The sequence below is a fragment of the Colobus angolensis genome, unplaced genomic scaffold (assembly GCF_000951035.1).
Source record: "Colobus angolensis palliatus isolate OR3802 unplaced genomic scaffold, Cang.pa_1.0 Scaffold203, whole genome shotgun sequence".
Lineage (NCBI taxonomy): Eukaryota > Metazoa > Chordata > Mammalia > Primates > Cercopithecidae > Colobus > Colobus angolensis.
In genome coordinates this window covers 3,818,363-3,836,028 of record NW_012115189.1, presented here as the reverse complement: position 1 = coordinate 3,836,028, position 17,666 = coordinate 3,818,363, and the positions used below count along the sequence as shown (strand labels likewise).

The window sequence follows — 17,666 nt, the reverse complement described above, 5'->3', positions numbered from 1 at the left end:
GAGATGATGGAAGAGATAGGCTCATCCTCGTCATAACTTTGGAACATCTTATAGGCGAAGCTTTGGGGAAGAAGATTCAGAGGGTAAGATATGGTCCCTCTCCTCAGGTGCTTTTATATACCCTGGGGCCTCAAGATACCTAGTCACCTGAGGATGGTGCATCAAGCTCTGCAGCTACACACACACCTCTGTCTGCCTTGGCCTTAGCAGCAGGAGTGGATCTGCACCGTGCCGGTGGGGAGGCCATCTGGCTTACCTTCAAAGCTTGTGCTTAACAAAGTCAATGCCTAAAGTGGCTATCAGCCCCCGGGAATGCCGTGAAACAAAAACCCTTGCTGAAGGCCTATGTTCCCTTCTCCTGACAGTGCTTAGCAGGTACCTGCATCACCTTCCCATCCTTGCCCCGGTACAGTGTGTAGAGCTGGTATGCCCTGAACTCATGGGGTGGGGGCGGGGATGAACACCGATGCCTGTTCCTCTTTTTAGGGTGATTATGAGCATGCAGGTTCTTCTGGTGTCCAGGCTGTTGGTCGGCTGGTGGGGTGGGGTCAGAAAATGCTGATACCTGTGGGAGAGGAAGAGACAACACCCCTGAATGCTTTGACCTTTGCAAGACTGACACCAGTCAGTGGCACCCATGTCACCCCATTTGGGCAAAGAGCCCCACTTTGTTTCACCTCATGGTGTTCTACTCCAAGCCACATATGTCAAAAAGAAATATATCAGCACATTCACCTTGTGTCTGATGTTAACCAGATTTAATTTCTGTGCTCTGGCTCCAAACCAGCCAGCCAAGTGAGGAGACTTTTTAGCTGACGGGCATGACACTCTGCCAGGACCCTTGCCACCCTGCCTCCCAGCCACCCCCTGGGCTGCTGTGTCTCCTGACCTTGGGCCTTGACTTTCTCCTCCTGTCATCCTTTGCTCTGGGCTCTGGGGAGGCTGACAGGAACTCTTCTCTGGCTGCTTCTTTTCTGGCCACAGCCTGTTCACTGCTGGGGGTGTCTCCTGCTGAGACACTGCCCTACGGTAGGAAAAAGCCCAGAGACCCATTGTGTTTGCTTCCTTGGCCTTTTTCACTAATAGGGTCAAATTTTCTTAGCAAGATACCATATAGTAAGGGACCCACGGGAACCTTTGCAGACGACATAGATGTCAGACACAGGAAACACTGCTTGGTGGTCTTAACATAGAATGTTTTTTCTGGTTGGTTGAACATTTGGCTTTTACTGTATTCATTAGGTCCGAAGCTAAATATATTCCTGGGTCTAATTCAATGCTGTAGAACACCAGGAACCTACCCAACACAAAGCACCTCAACATTCGAGATTTTTGGTCGTTTACATTTCAACAAAACATAACTCACTCATTCTTTGACCTTGGATGCCGCCCCCCACCCCCCACCCCACCAACAAAATTCATGGCAAAGAGTAAGAATCCTTGAAATGAAAAAATATCGTATTTCTGGTCCTTGTGAGAATGTTCACAACTGAATATGTACAATTCACACCTAGGAAGTTAATCAGAGTGGTGATGCCTTAACCCTGGAAACTGATGAGAGGATTCTGAAATAGCAGAGAGAAGAGCAAGCACTTGGTGATAACATTTTCTGTGCCAAAAGCTGTCTCTATATCCCAGACTTCTTCCTCCTGATTGAACTCAAAGGCATGGTTTATTCCAGGGCTACAAGGCACAAGGGCACCTAGCTGAGGTGGAGGTGTGGGGCAACAGGAGTTGAAATCAGCTCAGGCTCTGCTCACCATGCGTGCCCTGTGCACAGTGGGTCTGCCTGGGGGGCATATTTTCTAATTCATATAAGGGAGCCATACAGGCTAGCATAGCCTTGGTCCCTTCCCTAAATGGAAGTGGCCTATACCAGTGGCTCTCAAATGTTAGTCCACATGAGAGTCCCCTGGAGGGCTTATTCCAACACAGATTGCTGGGCCCCACCCGAGTTTCTGATCCCGTGGGTTTGAGGTGAGGCCCAAGAATTATCATTTCTAATAAGGTCCCAGGTGACACACTGGACACCACATTTTGAGAGCCACTGTCCTACACAATCTGGACACGGTGTTAGAGAAGCAGTACTGCCCACAGGGCATGGGCAAAGGCCACAGAGACCTGGGCTGGTAAGTGTGCCCCAATGCATACTGGATGGGTAATGGGCAGCACACACGGAGGCACATGGTCTGAAACCTTGGGGAATGGAGGATGTGAAGCCAAAGAGAAAAAGACTGGCAACAGTTTGAAGAGCTCCAGCAAGGAGGAGAGGCAGAGAGGGCCTGGCAGCCACCAGGTGAACCTGGCTGAAGCAGGGAGATAGTTTCCCACCCTCTGAGCACAGGCGGATGTGGGGATGGCGGGAGGACTGCCCCCCACCTTGCTTTGGGCCACCTCATCTCTTGGCACAGACTGGGCTCTCCTCTCTTCCTTGAGCCTCTCTCTCTTTTTCCTCAGGCTTCGCCCACGACTGAAGCGCAAGACCTGAAGGAGGCAAACGGCATTGTTACAACCACTGGTGTGCGCAGCATCCGTGTGAGAGAATTCGCCTTGGAACCGGGGCTCTGACCTAACGGAATTTACAGCCTAGAGGGTGAGAGCAGGTGCGCACATCAAGCAAGCCCCTCTGACCACCTACCAACTTCCTAGGTCTTGTCCTGGGCACTACAGGGACGCAGAGACAGGTAGGATACTACCCCTGACCTCAAGAAGCTCAAAGTCTATGATGATAATATCTATAGACACTGATGCCAGGCCGGGACTTCCAATACCCGCACAGAGGCTGTGCTCCAGGGAGCGCCATTCACATAAACTAGGATATGGATGGCGTCTCCCGGAGTTGTGAGACGCAGCAGAGCAGCCCCGTGCGAGGCACAGTCTCTCTCTCCATCTTGGTACACCGGACCTGAGCTAGCCCAGATGTTCCCTTGGCCAAACTGTGTCCAAGTCACATCAATTTGATTCAAACTATCATTAAGATGTATCTATGAGCCATAGTAACAACCACGGGACAGGGATCTCTTCCCCCAAAAGCAGCATTTACTCTGCCTCTTATAGTGCAGAGTGACAGTCTTGCTCTGTCGCCCAGGCTGGAGTGCAGTGGTGTGATCTCGGCTCACTGCAAGCTCCACCTCCTGGGTTCACACCACTCTCCTGCCTCAGCCTCCTGAGTAGCTGGGACTACAGGCACCCGCCACCACGTCTGGTTAATTTTATTTTTGTATTTTTAGTAGGGGTTTCACCGTGTTAGCTAGGATGGTCTCAATCTCCTGACCTCATGATCTGCTCGTCTCAGCCTCCCAAAGTGCTGGGATTACAGGCGTGAGCCACCGTGCCCGGCCTCGTCTTTTTTTATTTTTTATTTTTTTGAGACGGAGTCTCGCTCTGTCACCCAGGCTGGAGTGCTATGGCCGGATCTCAGCTCACTGCAAGCTCTGCCTCCCGGCTTTATACCATTCTCCTGCCTCAGCCTCCCAGGTAGCTGGGACTACAGGCGCCCGCCACCTCGCCCGGCTAGTTTTTTGTAGTTTTTAGTAGAGACGGGGTTTCACGGTGTTAGCCAGGATGGTCTCGATCTCCTGACCTCGTGATCCGCCCGTCTCGGCCTCCCAAAGTGCTGGGATTACAGGCTTGAGCCACCGCGCCCGGTGTCTTTATTTTTAAAAAAGAAAAAGAAAGAAAACCGGGGAGTCATTGGGATTCACCAAGAAAAAACAGACGGCTGGCACACAGTGGACTGTCAGTCACTGTCAGGTGCTTCCCTCCCTGCCTTCAGGTGGCTTAACTGGCAGAGGGTGTTTAACAGAGGACAGATCTTTGAGTTGATGGAAACCTTCAATCTCTGGTCCATAATAGTTAAAAATGTTAAAGAGTCCTTAGACCAAGAAGTCTGAGAACCACTTCCCCAAGTCATTTCTAAAGCTAAATTCAGATTCACCAGGAAATCAAGTATGATGAAAGAAAGTGACTATACCCATCGCTCACCTGATGTACGGACTCTTAATACAGCACCAGAATCAGCCTAAAATTTACTTTCAGAGCATTTGTAAACCACACCAATCAAAATGACAAGTGACACTCAGAGGCCACTCAAACTCAAAATTATAATCAGCAAAATTCCCTCCATTCACCAGTGAAAATAACTTTGCATGACTTCCAGCCTTTCTCAGCAAACCAGACCATCTACCAAATGGGATGTCATTAATCTTTTCCAGTCCCCAGAAATGAGGGAATATTGACTGTGAGGTCTCTAAAAGTAGTATACTATGGCTGGGTGCAGTGGCTCATGCCTGTAATCTCAGCACTTTGGGAGGCCAAGGTGGGTGGATCACCAGAGCTCAGGAGTTCGAGACCAGCCTGGCCAACATGGTGAAACCCCGTCGCTACTGAAAGTACAAAAATCAGCTGGGTGTGGTGGCGCATGCCTGTAATCCCAGCTACTCAGGAGGTTGAGACAGGAGAATCACTTGAATCCCAGAGATGGAGGTTGCAGTGAGCCGAGATTGCACCACTGCACTCCAGCCTGTGTGACATAGCAAGACTCTGTCTCAAATAAATAAATAAATAGTACCCTCTTAGTACTGCTGTGGCCCATTTAAAATCCATGTCTGTCTATGGGCCTAAGGCAAGGGGATTTCTCTTTTCAGGCAAAGCAAACACTAATGCTATTTCTGTAACCACAGATCAAGAGAACAGTATGCATAACATCTTATGCCTAAAGTTCCTTGTTTGTGTTGAGAATAAGGCTCAGCATATACAATTATGCATAAAATAAACTTTCATAGCATGTCATCCAATTTATTTGTTATTCGATGTAAACATGGAGAAACTTGCTTAAGTCTTTTTTTAAGTGGAAACAAAAAAGAACTGCACAGGGAAATGGTCCACGGTAAGGCTCTTTTCCCTGTAAGTGAAGATCCTTGGGCTCTGGAAGACAAATGACAGGTGGATTAAAGATCCGTCAGTCCTTCTATGCCTAGGGAACCCTCTAGCCCCATAAGACTTGATGATCTTTGTATGGCTGAGGGTGGGGCTGGCTGTCCATTAAATTACCGCATACTGAAATTGCCAGAGAAACGTGATGGGTTCTGACGTTTATACAGCACTTCATACTTTTAGATCCATGAGAGACTGGCATTTTTCTATCCAGATTCATGGATGATTCCACCTACGATAAAAGCTGCTAGACGTGGAAACCCCGCAGCTTTTCCTACTGACTTCCTTTTGTCAGGAGCTCTGCGGCCTTTCAGAGACCACTGAGAAGGACCAGCTCCACGCACAAGAGGGTGATCAATTTTGCAAAAGATACAAATCTTAACCATTTCCAGAAAGTACTAGTTATATTAGGCATGTTTTAAAAACTTAGATGAAATAAAGGCCATCCCAAACCCTGGGCCGGTATTGGGTTATTTTGCAGCAGGGTAGTGTTCAAAATCTTCCTTTGACTCCCTGAGATTTTATCTTCTTCTTGCAGAATAAGATGGAAAGCCAATCAGTGTTTTCTATAATGTAATACAGAATAGTGCCAATCTGGAAATAACCTAAATGTCCATCATTAAGGAAATGGCTTAATAAAATATTAATAGCAACAAAAAGAATATTATGCCTCCATTATAATGAATAATTATGAAGACTGCAGAACATTGTTTTATAACAGGATAAAAGGAAGAAATACAAAAGGGTATATACATTGTAAGCACAATTATAAAACAATTATGTTTCTGTTTCATCTCTTTTGTGGATGAAACAAAAACAGTTGTTTCAGGGGGCTAGAATTATGAATAGCTTGTAAATTATTATTAAATTTCTTTATTGTTATTTAGATAATGTCAACATCAACTAAAGTATCAGCCACCATTTAAAAAAAATTAAATGATGGTCAAAATAACATTATTCAGTAAAAGAGGAAAGAAAACTAGACTGTACTTAACTGTCTCTGGCAGGCGACTGTCTGCCCAGAATGGTCCCCCTCCCTCCTGCCTTTCTCTGGGGAATGCCCCTTCTTAAAGTCCCTGTCCCACTTCTTCAGGGATGGGCATTTGGCCTAAACTCTGCAATCATGGCCCTCTCCTGCAATGTCTTAAACTGGAACTTCTTCCTTGGCTGAGTATCTGGGAAGTTATGACCCAGGCAGCTGGCTGTGACAATGATCCAGCCATAGGGAGAAGACGAGGTGGCCCAGGCATGAAGAGCTGGACTTGAAGCCTTTGACTCCGGTCATCCTGGGCCCCATGGATGCCTACACCTCCACTGCCTGGTTACATTCCCTATTTAAGTTCGTTTGAAGTGGCTTCAGTAGATTGCAAGCAGGAGTCCCACCAACTCTGTAGCCCCACACAATCAGTACCATGGAAAGGGCAGTAAATCCTACCTGGGGAGCTTTAGTAAGGAGAAGAGCAACTTCCGGGTTATTGTGGTAGCGCGCAGTCTCCAGCGGAGTCTGGCCTGCCTGAGGAGAGGCAGAGTAGGACAGGTGAGAAAGGGCCACTGATCCCACACGCACATTGCCCAGCTGGCACACCTCTGGCCAGGAGCAGGCAGTTCCATGCCCAGTCACACCCAGCACCTACGTGGCAAAACATGGCCACCTATGTGATGTGGCCCTGGTCACCAGCCTCAGACCCTCCAGTGAGGGAGGTGGGTCACACGGGAGGACACACTAAGTAAAATATATGACACCAGAGGGCAAGGGAAGACCGAGGGGGCAAGAAGTGCTTTAGGAGGCCAAGGCCTGGGCACCACCCACCAAGGAGTGCTTCGCGGAAAAGAGGGGAGGGAAGGCAGCACTCAGGGAGCATCCAGGGGGAACGTTTCTGTTGGGAAACACCACAGAGGATCTGAGGCCCAGCCCAGTGATGAATCTCCGCTGGAAAACAGTGGGAAGATACCGGAGGGGCAGATCAGGGCTGGCCAGAGATTCAGGAAGTGGAATATGAAAAGCAGTTACAAGTTATGGCCATAATGTAGGTTCTCAGGAGATGAAGCCAAAACCCAGGAGTTGATAGCAAAAGGAAGATATTCAAGGCATCATGGAAGAGGTAACTGTGCCCCCAGTACTGGTTGTAGAGCTATGAGAAGGCAGGAGGAGGAAGACGGGAGCTAGATACAGGAGCCAAGGAAGCTGAAGAGCCTTGTGCCAGCTTCAGCAGTCCCAGACCACACCCCTCAAAAAAACCTCCACACAGCAGCTGTTGCACCCTCCAGGCCCTGCTGAACCATTCAGAAGGACAGAGACTGCAGGGCAGCCTCGAAGAAGAAAGCACACCTGAGCTGGTGCCTGCTCTAGGATCTACAGGACACACAGTGAGAGGGCGAGGGGGAAAGGGAAACAGTGAGGTCAGGCGAAGGGGAAGAGAAAGGAGTTGCTTTAGAATTTTGAAGCTGATTAACCTGAGGGCCATGTGGCCATTTTTCTGAGCACCACATGCATTTACAGCCTGGAACTCACTTTGTAACATCCACTTGTCAGTTTACCTGAACATCCCTGAGTTCTTTTTCATGCCAGGTGGTGCTCACTGCAGTTAGGCAGCTAAAAGCAGGCCCCAAGGCTTGTCAATTCCTGGGACTGCTCAGAGCCCGGGTTCCCTTCAAGTCCACCCAGGGGCTGTGGTTCCAGGAGAGATCCCCCCTCTTCCAGAGTGTGCTGGGCCTGGGGGTCTGCAGGGGTTTAGTACACATTCCAATCTGGAAAGGGGTGGGAACCACTTTAGAAAGCAGTGTTGTAACTCAACTTACATTGTTAACAATGGTCGTATCTGCTCCGGCTTCCAGTAAGATTTTGGCCACCTTCTTGTGATTTAGGGCAGCAGCAACGTGAAGTGCTGTGTCTCCAGCCTGGAATTGATTAGAAGGCCTGCTAAACTTCATCTGCTCATGGCCTACAGCCCCCAGCTTTTCATTACCTGGCCTAGGTGTGGCTCTTCAAAGTCAAACTGAGATTTGCCTGAGACTGAAATGGGGCCCTTTGTTAAAGCGTTATGAGGCTCTACTCAAAGAGATCTTGGAACTAAGTGACCTCGGCACCAATATCACCTTTATTTCTGAGTGGGGACACCTGAAATCACAGAGCAGGATTAAACGCAGGGGCAAAGGAATGCCGGCCTGGGGTTGTTGAGAATGATGGGACCCGAAGCCTCACAAAGACAGGAGGACAGGCCTGGGGCAGGCAGGCTAGTCATTCCACTTTTGACCCTGTTCCTTTACCCAGGGAGGTCAGAGGTCAGAAAACTGCCTGGTGTCCGAGCGCCGGATTGAGCAGGAGAAGCTGTGAAGACAGCAACTTCTGCAAGCACTGGAGAGGTGACAGGCCGGCCTGCAGCTACAGCGGGAAGACCTGAAGGGGTCACTGGGACTCAACCCATCTGCAGCTCAGGATATAGCTTTGTGCGGGTGGAAACACCAAGAACCAGTGTTCACTCAAGACCAACCGTTTTCTTCATCTTACAGAGAGCCTATAAATAAACGTTCACATTATCTTTATACAAGAAATATGTTTTCACAAAATCAATTATGAAAGGAGGATAAAGACAACTGTAGCTTAGTGGGCCAATTCCAAATGCAAATGCTGTCATTTCCAAACACAATGATATAAATAAACCAGACAAACATAGGAGAAGTGAAACAATTCATTCTTTCTCCTGTCAGGTGATCAGGCAAAGCGCCTGATACTTTTTTCCTGGGTAGCATGAAAATTCAGCCATCTTTGTGAGGGGTGGGAAATATTTTATTTCATTTCTGAGTCACTTAGCTGTGCGTATTGAAGGGAAGCCCTGCACAGTGCTTTTCCCTTGGCTGAATATTGGAATAAGCTTCAGAGCGTTAAAAAATGCTGATGTCTGGGTCCCACTCCCAGATATTCTGAATTCATTGGTCTGCCATGTGGCTGGGCAGGGGGACTTTTTAAAGCTCTCAGGTGCCGCGACATGCTGCCAAGGTTGAAAGGCACTGGTTGGTTGGGGCTATGCAGGGTCATCTGATGACCTAGCACCCCACTGGGGAGGCTGTGGAGTGACAGACTTAGCTACTTGATTAAGTCAGTGGTTCTCAATCCTGGCTGTACACTGAGACAGAGAGCTTTTTAAAAATACCATTGCCTGGACCTCATTCCCAAAGGTTCTGGCTCTTTCAAATGGGGTGGGATCCAGGAACAGTATTTTTAATTCCCCTGTTGAGTCTCTATGCAGCCAGGGTCAGAAACCACTGTCACATGGTATGTTTAATCTATACCACAATCTAATTTTTTTTTTAGTTCAGATTTATGGACTCCAACAAAGAAAAGCCAAACAATGTACCCACAGGTATCAATAAATACCAAGACAATCTATTTTTCAAATCCAATGACTGCTGGAAATTGTGCACATTTCCAAGGAAGATAATAATATTCACAGCTTTATTTCAAAACATGGCACTCTCTGCAGATTATGTGCCCAATTTTATGGAAATGAAAGACTATCAGCTCAAGTGTAAGTAAGTGGCAGTGCAAGGAACAGAACTCAGGGAGTCCTAAGACTTCTAATTCCTATGCTTGCTTGGTGGTGTTTTTTTTTTCTTTTTCCCTTTAAAGAGATGGGGTCTTTCTGCCCAGACTGGTGGGCAACAGAAGTGGCAAGATCATGGCTCACCACAGCTTCAAACTCCTGGGCTCAAACAATCCTCCCGCCTCAGCCTCCTGAGTAGCTGGGACTATAGGCACATGCCACTCTGCCTAATTTTTATTTTTTAAATTAATTAACTTATTATTTAATTGTTTTGAGACAGAGTCTTGCTCTGTTGCCCAGGCTGTAGTACAATGGCATGATCTTGGCTCACTGCAACCTCTGCTTCCTGGGTTCAGGTAATTCTCTTGCCTCAGTTTCCTGAGTTGCTGGGATTACAGGTGCACACCACCACGCCCGGCTAATTTTTGTATTTTTGGTAGAGACAGGGTTTCACCATGTTGGCCGGGCCAGTCTTAAACTCCTGAGCTCGAAGTGATCTGCCCACCTTGGCCTCCCAAAGTGCTGGGATTACAGGCATGAGCTACCATGGCTGGACAAATTTTTTAAAATTTTTTTGTAGAGACAGGGTCTTGCTATGTTGCCCAGGCTGGTCTTGAACTCCTAGCCTCAAGTGATCCCTCTGCCTCGGCTTCCCAAAGTACTGGGATGTAAGCCACTGCACCCGGCCTCCCTTGCTTCTTTACTAAATCACATTCTTCCTTTTGAGTTTTCTTTTTAAAATTATATTATAAAACAAAGCCTGCCCCAGGATCTCCAGAAAATGTTCAATATGAAAATGTGGTGATATGCACAGGAATTATAAGGGCACACTTTCTCTAGGAGGCCAGATAAGCCAGGGCCACTAGAACTCAGTGGGACATCCATGCAAAGCCCATTGCTGGCTGAGTCCCAGACAGGTGACATGGCAGCACTTCCCAGCAGCCTCTGCTCCCATTTGCACTAACACACCTGTCCAGTAGCCTTGTGGGAAGGGTGCTGGCAGCCATGAAGAGGATACATGCACTGACCTGGTTCTTTTCATGGACAGAACAGAAAGCACTGAGGAGAAGCCTAATGATGGACAAGTGATTATAGCGCGCAGCCACGTGCAAACAGGTGTCTCCTGCCTGCGGACAAAAATCAAACTCTAAGCACAATCTGGGCAGTTACAAAACAAAATAGAGACAAGTAGAAAGAAAATGCTATTTAAAAGCTGGCAGACTATCATATGCTCTTTAGAGGATCATAAGCAGCTCTTTTAACAGACACTCCATCCCAAGGCTTGCCGTCCTTTGCTGCTACGGGCAGCCCTGCCCCCGTTCTGCCTGTGCAGAACAACCACGTGGTCACAGAATCACTGCTTTCATGTTTATGAAACTAGACATCTGCTCCCCATGAGACCTTCGCAAGAGCTAAGGGAGGCTTTGCTTACCCAGTGCTTGAGGAGGATCCAGGGACCCTACTCCCTACAACCCAAAAGGTCGGTAGCACACTGACTTAAGACCAACAGCCCCTCCCAGCACAGATCCCTCACGGATGAAAGGACAGGGCAGCAGGGGGGTTGTCAAATCTTAAGATCACATGTGCCCCCTGAAGTTCAAGGAGTATCCCACTTCAGTTGGACCCCAATATCCTATATGGAGCAATGTAGTGGGGGAGCTGATAAGGAAGCAATCGCTGGGAGCAAAAAAAGGGTATGAAGAAAAACTCAGGGGCAGGATGCTCAGTAAGCACAACAGGCAGAACCCTGTTTCCAGGAAGACAATAAAGAACTGGAGACAAAAAGCTGCCTGCAGTGTTCTCTTGCCGTTTCCATTCTAGCTCTGCCTGGAGAACGCTGGCCACTTGGCATACTTTTCTCCCCTGCATTAAGACGGAACCAAGCTCAAAGCTGAGGTTCAGAGCATTAGATGAGTCTATCCCAAACAGGGAGACCCTCAGCTGAAGACACTTTAGAAAGGAGCCTCAGATTGATTGATTGATTGATTGATTTAGCCAACGTGGCTAAGGCAGGGGATTTATAAAGGAAATACAGTTTCTTTGTGAAGAAGCGATACCCATGTGACCCTTCCAGTCAGCTCATCCCAAGGACGCCTTGGTAATCAATAGGACCTGCTCACTGTAGATGCTGGGCACGGGGCATCAGAGGACCTCCCCTGTAAATGGCACCAGCTCATCTTTGCTGATAATAGTACAACACTCTATGTGGGTAGAGACGTTCTTAAAACATTAACTGGTTTCCTAGTCTGTAATTGGCCAGACACGTGCTGTAAGAAATGATAAACCAAAGATGAGGCATGAAGGGAAAAGGACGAGAGAAACAGTATTTCCAAGTCTTTTGATTCCTCCTCTCATGTGCCTGAATGACCCCTTAGAAAACTGCCAAAAAAAGAACACTTTAGAGATAGTCCCCAAATACTTTTTACATTTTAATTTCTAGATGTTAAGGTTCAAGTATGCTCATGAAGTTATTTTCTGAAGTGACACAAGAAAGAAAGAGCGTGAGAATCTGGTTTTGTTCACCCACATTATTTTTGAGGTCAGCGCGGGACCCGGCCAGCAGGAGGACGCGCGTGCTCTGGGAGTGGCTGTTCTGGCAGGCCAGGTGCAGAGCCGTGTTCCCCGCCTTGGAGAGAGGCAGAGAGAAGGAGGACATATTAGCAACACGCTTCCGCACAGACCTGCACGCTTTGCAGAGGGGCAGTACTTATTTGGGGGAAAAGGCAACATTCACATTCTCTGCCTCTTGCCCGATGGTTTCGGTGGGGATGCTTCAGAGGTAAGAACATTTAATTTGGAGTCCAAATGGGCAGAAGAGTCCTATTTGTCATAAAACCTTGGTTCCAAGTCCTGGCTCTGCCACTTACTAGTTAAAAGCCGGTCTCTTCAAATGCTCAAATCCCTTACCTGGGAAATGGAGCATGACCCACATCCTAAAACTATGGGGATTGACTCAAAATGTCTAGGAAGGCGTTTTCTTAACATGCAATGCTGGAAACATGCACAGCACTCAATTCCTGTCAGATGATTTCCTGCCCCACACGAGAAATAGCTGTGGTTACAATCCCTGCCAATGGTGGGCTAAGAAAGGTAAAACTAGCCACTTCCTGGAAGGGCAGGCTAATGCAACTGAGATTTAACTTGTAAGCCTTTCTCAAGTCACCCATTCTTGTATTTTTCTTGAAACATCAAAATTTTAACTATGGACAGCAGGCCCCGCCTTTCAGGTAGTACAGTTACATCTATCACTTAGGACACAGATTGAGACCCTCTTGCTTTCTGGGTCCCTCTTGTTTTTGAGAGCCTCAACACACCACATCACAATGACAACCAAGGGTCAGAATAAGGTCCATAGCAATACTGCAGGAAAAAATTGTAAGACATGAACAGAACTTTTGAGCCTATGGGAGTAAGGCACCTGAGGCTGCTGATAACCCCTAGAAAAGTAACAAGAAAACAAGGCTGTGTGACAGGTGACATTGTGTCATCCAAGAGCTTGCAAGCACTCGGGAGGTTAAACACAGAAGTTCTGCGTTGGTTCTGCTGAGCTTAAGTGCTGGGTCAGGCTTGCAGGCACGTGGGCTCAGAGCATTACACTGCCTGCTCATTGCTTCTCCCTCACCTAGTTCACTCCCCTCTGCATCTCATAGTACTGGCTGCCGATACTCCAGGATATTAGATTTCCGATCTTTTAAAAAGAGAAATGAGTTTTTTTAAAAAAAAAAAGAGGAATACTGGATGCGGCCAGTTTACTTATCCCCCTTCTCTTTACCTTAGCTCCAACCCAGCCTGGGTGGACCTTTTGTCTCACTTTTACCTCCAGGCACAGGGAGGATTACAGGCCTGAGGTTCTAGCAGGCTTGCTGGTTCTCAACCTTGACTGCACAATAGAATCACCTGGGGAAGCTTTCAAACCAGCCCTGTGCACAGCCACAACCATTCTAGGGACTCTGATATACGTGGCCTTGGGGGTGGGTGTCCAGCATCCCCATTTTAGTACTGAAAGTCCCACATTCTGGGGAACCCCTTAGCCCAGGGCAAACTGGGACAGTCTGTCACCCCAGGACTGGTCTTCAGGGTTTTGAGTTTTTTTTCTTTTTTGTTTGTTTACAGTTCCCCAGGAGGGTCTAACATGCAGCCAGGTGGAGAACCACTGCTAGCTTAGTTCTCAGCAACAAGGGGTCTGCCCAGGTTTTAAAAACCCTACTCTCAAGTTGTCTGCAAGTTATGGGCTTCATGGCAACCATTAAATACGTGCTGAATAAATGAGTGAAATGAAAGAAATCTGAGGCCTCTAGAAATAGATCATACCAAAGCTGACATTGCCAATAAGGAAATACCAATGAGGTGGAAAAATATTTGCATCAAGAAAATTAAAAACCATAGGTTTGGATAAACAAATTGTGGTAGATCCACACAATGGAATACTCCTCAGCAATAAAGAGGCGTGAACCATTCCTCCATGTAATGACACGGAGGAATCTCAAAAACATTACGCTGAGTTTAAGAAGCCAAACACAGAAGGCCACATACTGTATGATTCCATTTATATGACCTTTGTGAAAAAGCAAAACAGATCCCTGGTTGCCCGGGGCTGGGAGAGGGTGACAGGGGGCCTGCCACCAGAGGGCGCAAAGGAACTTTCTGGGGCAATGGAAGCATTCTATATGTTATGGTGGTGGTGATACAACTGTGTACATTTGTCAAAACTCATAGAACAGCATGACTTCATACCTATATGTCAAAACCTGACATTAGAAAATGTGAACGCCAGGCGTGGTGGCTCAAGCCTGTAATCCCAGCACTTTGGGAGGCCGAGACGGGCGGATCATGAGGTCAGGAGTTCGAGACCATCCTGGCTAACACGGTGAAACCCCGTCTCTACTAAAAAATACAAAAAGCTGGCGGGGCTGGTTGGGGGCGCCTGTAGTCCCAGCTACTCGGGAGGCTGAGGCAGGAGAATGGCGTAAACCCGGGAGGCGGAGCTTGCAGTGAGCTGAGGCGACAGAGCAAGACTCCGTCTCAAAAAAAAAAAGAAAAAAAAAAAAAAGAAAGAAAATGTGACCTAGGGTAGATACCTATGTAGTCGGTGTTTTTCCCCACCCTGAGTAGTGAGTACTGATTTCCCAGACAGGAGTTGCTGTATTTGCTGAATAAGAAGGATCTTTCTACAAGCTATGGCTGGTACAAAATGTCCCTCCCTCTGGGACACATGAGTTTCCTGACCTGTCCTTCTGAAGCCATTTTATCTACACAGAAAGAATTTGTGGGTCAGGTGCAGTGGTTCACACCTGTAATCCATCACCTTGGAAGGCCGAGGTGTGTGGATCACGAGTTCAAGAGATCAAGACCATCCTGGCCAAGATGGTGAAACCTCGTCTCTATTAAAAATACAAAAATTAGCTGGGCATGGGGGTGCGTGCCTGCAGTCTCAGCTACTCGGGAGGCTGAGGCAGGGGAATAGCTTGAACCCGGGAGGCAGAGGCTGCAGTGAGCTGAGGTCGCACTCCAGCCTGGCAACAGAGCGAGACTGTCTCAAAAAAAACAAAAAACAAAAAACATGATTACAGGCTGGGATCGGTGGCTCACTCCTGTAATCCTAGCACTTTGGGAGGCCGAGGTGAGTGGATCACATGAGGTCAGGATTTCAAAACCAGTCTGGCCAACATGGTGAAAACCTGTCTCTACTAAAAATACAAAAATTAGCTGAGCATGACGGCAGGTGCCTGTAATCCCAGCTACTTGGGAGGTTGAGGCAGGAGAATCGCTTGAACCCAGGAGGCGGAGGTTGCACTGAGCCAAGATCGAGCCATTGCACTCCAGCCTCCAGCCTGGGTGACAAAAGTGAAACTCTTGTCTTAAAAAAAAAAAAAAAGAAAAAGAAAAAAAGTGATTACACACTATCAACTCCTGTTCCAGACCATGTGCATTTTGAAGAAATGGGCAGCCACCTGCCTCCTGAGCAGTGAGCGAGGCACTACCAGCGATATTACTATACGTAGCTTGCTGCTCTCCCTCAAGCTCTTGATCCATGAAGGAACCATGAAAAACATGAACCAGGAAACAACAGCACAAAGCTGCATGCGGTGCCAAGGGAGAGCTGCAGAAGCAGCCCGGCGGGTCTTCGGGGAGGGAGGGGGCCTGGGGCCAGGTTGGAGGTCTACAGGCAGGAATGAGAAGCAGGCCAATGAGTCCCACTCTGAGGGCACAGGAGGCGCTCTAGGGGAGAGGAGCCAGGAGGAGCTCCAGAGGTGGGCTGGGAGAGGTTTATAGACAGTTTCGGACAGGAGCTTTATGGGAAGGTCGCTGAGCAGAGGAAGAGCAGGATGAAAGGAGGGACTAGACTTGAACCTGCCAATCTGCTTGAGGCTTCTGAAATAATCCAGGGAATGCTTAAGAATGAGCACGGAAAGAGGAACAGGAGTGAGACCTGAAGATGTCCTAAGATGTGATGAGGGACTGGAGACAGGAGACGGATGAAAATGAGGAAGGCATGGCTTGCTTAACTATGCTCTCTAATAAACCAATGGAAAGGTTGTGAGAGCCAGGAGATTTCACCGGAGGGCAAAGCCACTGAGGTGGGTTCTCTTGCTCCCACAGGGATTACATTCACAACGGAGTTTCAGGCTATCATTTCTATTTCCTGCAGCATGCAAGGTCTGGAGAAGTCATTTCATTGACAGGGTATATTTCTATAGGTTGATTTGCCTGGCATTGCTGTTGAAGATCTTGTATGTAGATGTGTGTATGTCATAAGCTAGAGATACTATGGTTTCAGATTTGACTTGACCATGAAATTATGTGTGTGTGTGTGTATTGTGTGTGTGTATACACACACACACACACACACATATATATATATATATAGTGTGTATGTGTGTATATTAGGGAGGGTACTTACTGCTGCCCATGGTCCCCAGGCTACTGCCACCCAGAACCCCATCCTAGCTCACCTGATTCATTATCCCACCACTATTAGCTGAAGGGGCCACCCTGTGATGTGGCAGTGTATTCTGGGAAATTCTCAGGCCCCTTTAAACCCCTGCTACAGACCCAACCTGGCCATCCAGAGCTCTTCCTCTGCTCAGCGACCTTCCCATAAAGCTCCTGCCCGAAACTGTCTATAAGCCTCTCCCAGCCCACCTCTGGAGCTCCTCCTGGCTCCTTTTCCCTAGAGCGCCTTTTATGACCCTTCTTACCTCAACTGCAAATATCTCCAGAGTACTGACAATGCTTATTTTTGAAATAAAATATATCTCTTGGCATGGGCGCAGTGGCTCATGCCTGTAATCCCAGCACTTTGGGAGGCCGAGGCAAGCTGATCATGAGGTCAGGAGTTCAAGACCAGCCTGGCCAACGTGGTGAAACCCTGTCTCTACTAAAAATACAAAAATTAGCTGGGTGGTGACACATGCCTATAATCCCAGCTACTCAAGAGGCTGAGGCAGGAGAATCGCTTGAACTCAGGAAGCGGAGGTTGCAATAAGCCGAGACTGCGCCATTGCACTCCAGCCTGGGTGACAGAACGAGATTTTGCCTCAAAAAAAAAAAAAAGAAAAAGAAAAAGTCTCTTCTCCCAATTGTAAAAGAAATAATAGGTTCATTTTGGAAAATTTGGGAAAGGTACAAAAATAAAAATCAGTCTTAGCCTCAATTCCCAGAGACAACCACTGTTAATATTCTGATGATATCCTTTTGTGCTTAAATTTTTAAATACACAAATTTATACTAAGCACTGGGACATGTACTATATATGATCTTATATCTCTTTGTCATGTTCTTTAACAATGGAAAGCATTATCTTCAAAACTATGATTTTAATATTAATTATATTCCACTGTATGAATGAACCATAATTCTAAGTCTCCCTCCCCATATTTAAAAAATATAACTACTGCTATCATGAACATCTTTGTTGGTAAAATTTTACTGGTTTTATTGCTTTTTCTTTTCCATATTTCATTTCAATAGCAGGTTTTATTACCTTTTCAGGATGGAGTCCAAGAAGGGTAGGTATCAAGTAAAAAGGACCTTTTTTTTTTTTTTTGGAGACGGAGTCTAACTCTGTCACCCAAACTGGAGTAGAGTGGCACGATCTCAGCTCACTGCAACCTCCATCTACTGGATTCAAGTGATTCTTGTGTCTCAGCCTCCCGAGTAGCTGGGATGACAGGCATGCACCACCACACC

At 47.3% G+C, this 17,666-nt stretch overlaps 2 protein-coding genes across 4 annotated transcripts in view; one reads left to right on the top strand and one right to left on the bottom strand.

Annotated features, from left to right (window-relative positions):
- ANKRD6 (ankyrin repeat domain 6) overlaps window positions 1–17,666 on the bottom strand; it is a 133,041-nt gene that overhangs the window by 9,246 nt on the left and 106,129 nt on the right. For both annotated transcript variants that reach the window (XM_011941932.1, XM_011941930.1), the window contains 7 exons: window positions 12,004–12,102; window positions 10,505–10,603; window positions 7,735–7,833; window positions 6,371–6,448; window positions 2,380–2,484; window positions 890–1,024; window positions 380–565 (listed from right to left, as the gene is read on the bottom strand). In XM_011941932.1, coding sequence (XP_011797322.1) covers window positions 380–565; window positions 890–1,024; window positions 2,380–2,484; window positions 6,371–6,448; window positions 7,735–7,833; window positions 10,505–10,603; window positions 12,004–12,102 — 801 coding nt within the window. The remainder of the gene's footprint in view (window positions 1–379; window positions 566–889; window positions 1,025–2,379; window positions 2,485–6,370; window positions 6,449–7,734; window positions 7,834–10,504; window positions 10,604–12,003; window positions 12,103–17,666) is intronic.
- LYRM2 (LYR motif containing 2) overlaps window positions 1–17,666 on the top strand; it is a 39,352-nt gene that overhangs the window by 15,984 nt on the left and 5,702 nt on the right. Inside the window, exon 3 of one of the 2 annotated variants that reach the window (XR_001001759.1) lies at window positions 2,458–2,684. Coding sequence is in view for 1 of the 2 variants with exons in the window: in XM_011941929.1 (XP_011797319.1) it covers window positions 2,458–2,488 (31 nt within the window). In the remaining variant the exon portion in view is untranslated. Of the gene's footprint in view, window positions 1–2,457; window positions 2,999–17,666 lie in introns of those variants that run through there. The other variant, XM_011941929.1, reaches the window with a different exon arrangement.